Raw genomic sequence first — 5,000 nt, 5'->3', positions numbered from 1 at the left:
TGCTTAACATACCGGTATTTCAATAAGCTCCAGTGGACTCAACATACATACACACACACACACACACACACACACACATATATATATATATATATATATAGTATATATATAAATATATATATACAGTATATATATAAATATATATATATATATATATATATATATATATATATATATATATATATATATACAGTATATATATATATATATATATATATATATATATATATATATATATATATACATATATAAATATATACAGTATATATATATATATATATATATATAGTATATATATAAATATATATATATATATATATATATATATATATATATATATACATATATATATATATATATATATATATATATATATATATATATATATATATATATATACATATATGTTGTTATCAATAATCTTGATAAGAGCACAATCTTAGAGGAAAATATGAAACGATATTATGATCATAAACTAGAAATCTAAAAAAAAAATCTTTATGGATAAGGAAAGCTCTAGAAATATATACTGTAGGGTATAGATTATAATTTTACAATATTTTCAAAATTGAAGCTAACCACAAGCTAGATAAGATTTGCTATCTTTATTGTACCTCAAGCTATTATAAAATAGAATTACCGGTTGGTTGATAAGATATGGGAGTACAATATCAAAGATCACAAACACTCATATATTTTTGTGATAAAAAAATCTTAGGTGATTGGTAAAAGCTCATAAAATACACAATTTAAGCTCAATTGTATAAATTATGTAAACAAAAAATCTTCCAGCCTTTACGTGTTACGCAGGCATCATTAGAGCTATGAAGTTCAAGATTTCATCAGGTGAATATTTCAATTTTAGGCAAATGAAAATATATTAAGATTCTGACCAATGAGAATTTTTTACAGATTTCATCAGATAAAAATCTTAATTTTTAGGAATTTTAAAAATATTTAATCACATCAATTTCTATGAAGGTTTATTGATATTTCATCAGCTGTCGAATATCAAATATCTGTTTTGTTACCAAAATGTTGATTTCTTTAATAGTTAAAATGTTTGAAATTGGATGGAATCACACATGAATAACAATGTGCACCGGTGAGACCTGAGAAGTCATAAGAATAAGTAAGGAAGTGTATCCCTTAATTTAGTAGAAGTGGCTGGCAGTCACGACCCAACACACTCATTCCTATTAAAACCTAAGATAGACTTTAGGAATCTAATGTTAAAAGAAAGGGGTAATAATGATTTTGTCGATGTCATACCTATATAATGTGTAATAAGAGGGTTCAAGACTTAGGGTATCTGGCGGGATTACAAAGCAGTAGCAGCTGGCCTGTAAAGTCTTACCTAGGTAATGGGTGATGAGAGGGTTCGAGAACATCTTGAGGAGCGAGTTTTCCAAGACGAACCAAATGAGGAGCGCCACCAGAAGGAAGATGAGGACTCCCAAACACACGCCGTTGCCTTCTAACTCAATCTGAAATGAAATATGTCTGTCACCCTAACAATAACCTCATCGCTCAGGCAGCAGGGCAAAGCTTAATACTCTCCTAAACGCTGACTACTCAGGTATCAGGTTAGTCTTCTTCTTTCCAACAGTTACCCCTACATTGGGCGATGGACCTAACCTCTGATTTAATAGACCAACTCCAAGACAGCAGTTTCCTTACTTAATTGGCAGTGGGCGTAACCTTTTGCTAAAATGCTGGACTGCAAGGCAGCAGCAGTCCTTTCAGTCTTAGGATGTATGGTGGTAGTATTCTCACATCGTCGCCACAGGGCAGACTCAGGTATCATGTCAGTACTTCATCCAATTTGAACCACTGACCACTGATGCCTCCTAATGTAATCTGACCCACCAACCACTGAGGCAAGAGGCTAACAATAAATCCACTCTGATCAGGTGACCAAAGTGTAAACAGACCAAATCTTAGTTCACTCTGACCAACGGATCAATTGAGGTTATAGTCATAGAAGGGATTAATTGTTGACCTGCCGTTCGAATTCCCAAGGAAATTAGTTATTTTAGCATCTACAGTATTTCTAAGTGATTGTGCTTGCTAAAAATGCAATGACTTCATTATTAGGAAATATCTTCACATTTAACAAATGGAAAATTCATGTTTTAGTAAGCATTATCACTCCAGTATGAGAGATTTTGGCTTACTTTTCAAGGCCAGGAACCTTGATCTTTTCAAAGCCAGAGTCGTATTGTACGTGATGAGTCTTGACCTAATTTCCACGTTTAGGAGCTTTTACTCCTCACTATTGAACACTACTTTTCAATATCACAAACTTTTACTTTAGTAAATGGTGACCTTTGATCTATGTTTGAAATTAAGGGTCTATTTTCATTCTGTTTGGTGAAGTTTGACTTACTCTTCAACTTTACATAATATCAATTTATTTATCATTATCATTTAGATCAACTACTAAAACTAAACAGACGTGTTTCCATTTTTTTCTAGTGTACTGTAACAGAAACATACATGTACCGTATACTACAGAATACCGTTCATACGCTCATGTTTACAAGTTTGTTTGTATTAACTTAGATATATTTACACACTTGTTAAAACCTCAGAAACAATAACGAATTTTCAATGTAAACGTTAACACATAATTCAATAGGATGATTCAACCAAGATCTTAACATCTGAAAGGAGGAATAATTTTCCCCAGTTACAAAGCACTAACCTCATATTGGAAGAGTATGGTCAGGTTAACCAAGGATGCCAGTATGGTCCAAGCAACGTAAAATCCCATTCCGTTGATGGAGAGGATTCCACACCAGAAGTCAAGCTTCGATATAGTGTAAAGAGATGACGCTGCTTGAGCGAAACTGTGAACGAGCATTTTGTTAGTTTAGTATTATTCAGAATTGCACTGTATTTAATTACATGACAGGTACATCTTCAAAATCATTTCTAGAGGAGACGTTTAAAACGAGTATGATGCCGGTGACATTTTTAATTCATATTCGAACCTGACTTTCTCACTCGTTTTTTTTTAAATGGTATATGATATTTCAAACATTTTATCATAAACTTATTTATTGATTTATTGATTTTGTTGTTAATCATACTCTCATCGGCATAAATGATCATTGATGTTATAATGACAGATAATCAATTTTCATTCATATAATTTCACTTTATTTTCTTGGATTTTTATGGGAGTTTTAACATAGATGATGGCATATGTATTATGCATGATTCCCAGAAAGCTCGGATTTGCCAGGATATGTTACAAAGAAAATAATAACGCCTGAAATTTAATCACATCTTCGGACTATCCAGTTATAGCTTAATATAATTTTGTTTAGAGATGAAGTTATTGCTATTACTGCACTATAAACATCTATTTTCTTCCAACCTGGATGCGCACCAGTTATGGTATAATCTCATAGGTATCTTGATGGGAATGGTCAAAATGGTACTGTAGATAGATACGAGAAGCATTTTTATTTCGATAATTTAGTTTTGTATTCTACCTCTAACTAACCTTATCTACATTTCCATCATATTCAGAAGTTGTGAAGTTCAACTATTCGATCTAAAAATAATTCTCTTCAACTTTGAAAAGTGAAGCAATTAATTTGCCCCTATTCAAGAAGAAGGCTTTGCCATTAGAAGAACTTTAGAATGAAAAAGAAAAGTTACTTATTTGTGTCACCTGTGTTCCATGAAGGCAATAGCTATGGTGTTCGTGAGTGCAATCAGGAGCAGAAGAATGGCTGATCCTGTGGCATTGACGGCGTCCCAAGCAAACAGCCAACCGACGTTCAAGTTGAAATTCACAACCAGCATCAGCATGAAAGGAATAGAGATGGCGCCACCAGCTTTCCAAGCCCGATCGTCCTCTACTTCCCGGAACAGCAGAGTAATAGCTGCAGATGAAAGAAAATATTTATGAATGTACGCATGGCATTAAAGATGTCATCCTCAACACTCTCAGCATCATTTGCACTTAACAAAAGACATTCTTTGTAGAGGAGGCATTTCATTACTTATTGTGACCACTCAACCAGACTTCTAACGTTAGTTGAAAGCTTATACAGACTTAGCCTTTTGTTTGGTTGAATTTACAGGCGCTACATCGTATTTTGTTTATTTTTATTAGTGATCACTCATACATATATATATATATATATATATATATATATATATATATATATATATATATATATATATATATATATATATATATGTATATGCAATATATATATATATATATATATATATATATATATATATATATATATATGTGTATATATACACACACACACACACATATATATATATATATATATATATATATATATATATATATATGTATATATATGTATATATCCATATATATATATATATATATATATATATATGTATATATCCATATATATATATATATATATATATATATATATATATATATATATATATATATGCACACACCTATACTATATATATATATAGATATATATATATATATATATATATATATATATGTATATATATATATATATATATATATGTAAAGCCAAATTTGCTTATTTCAAAGGACGTCACTGAACATTTCCTTCAGGATTTCAAACATTTCTACGAATGGTCACAAAAATTTTCATTGTTGTTGTTGAGCAATACTAAATCAATATCCAAAGTGGTATAGAAATGGTCATAAGAATGTGAGAACATCATTTGGCTTTCTTGTCTGGTCACCTATCCAAAATTGGATCAAACCAAATTGTTCTAAAACTCCAATAGTATCATAAAAAGTTATGTTGTTATTTACCGTAGATGAGGATTAAGACGAGACAGATGTAGATGACAGACCAAATGGCGAAGGTGAAGCCAGCAGGAGTAATGCACGTGAAGAACAGATCAGACACATTTCCGGTCGATTGCTTGAATGGACCTGCAAGGGGGAAAGGCCCATCGACGCTTCAAATACATCTATAAATGAATCAGTCAAATAGCTAACATGTTCATGT

General features: G+C 31.1%; 1 protein-coding gene across 2 annotated transcripts in view; it reads right to left on the bottom strand.

Annotated features, from left to right (window-relative positions):
• The window catches only part of LOC137659490 (uncharacterized), a 34,695-nt gene that overhangs the window by 1,993 nt on the left and 27,702 nt on the right, over nt 1-5,000 (bottom strand). For both annotated transcript variants that reach the window (XM_068394379.1, XM_068394380.1), the window contains exons 3-6: nt 4,802-4,924; nt 3,686-3,899; nt 2,708-2,852; nt 1,358-1,487 (exon numbers count right to left, since the gene is read on the bottom strand). In XM_068394379.1, the coding sequence (XP_068250480.1) occupies nt 1,358-1,487; nt 2,708-2,852; nt 3,686-3,899; nt 4,802-4,924 (612 nt within the window). The remainder of the gene's footprint in view (nt 1-1,357; nt 1,488-2,707; nt 2,853-3,685; nt 3,900-4,801; nt 4,925-5,000) is intronic.

This window comes from Palaemon carinicauda, chromosome 20 (assembly GCF_036898095.1).
Source record: "Palaemon carinicauda isolate YSFRI2023 chromosome 20, ASM3689809v2, whole genome shotgun sequence".
Lineage (NCBI taxonomy): Eukaryota > Metazoa > Arthropoda > Malacostraca > Decapoda > Palaemonidae > Palaemon > Palaemon carinicauda.
Note: the sequence above shows the minus strand (reverse complement) of the source record. Positions and strands in the feature narration are given on the sequence as shown.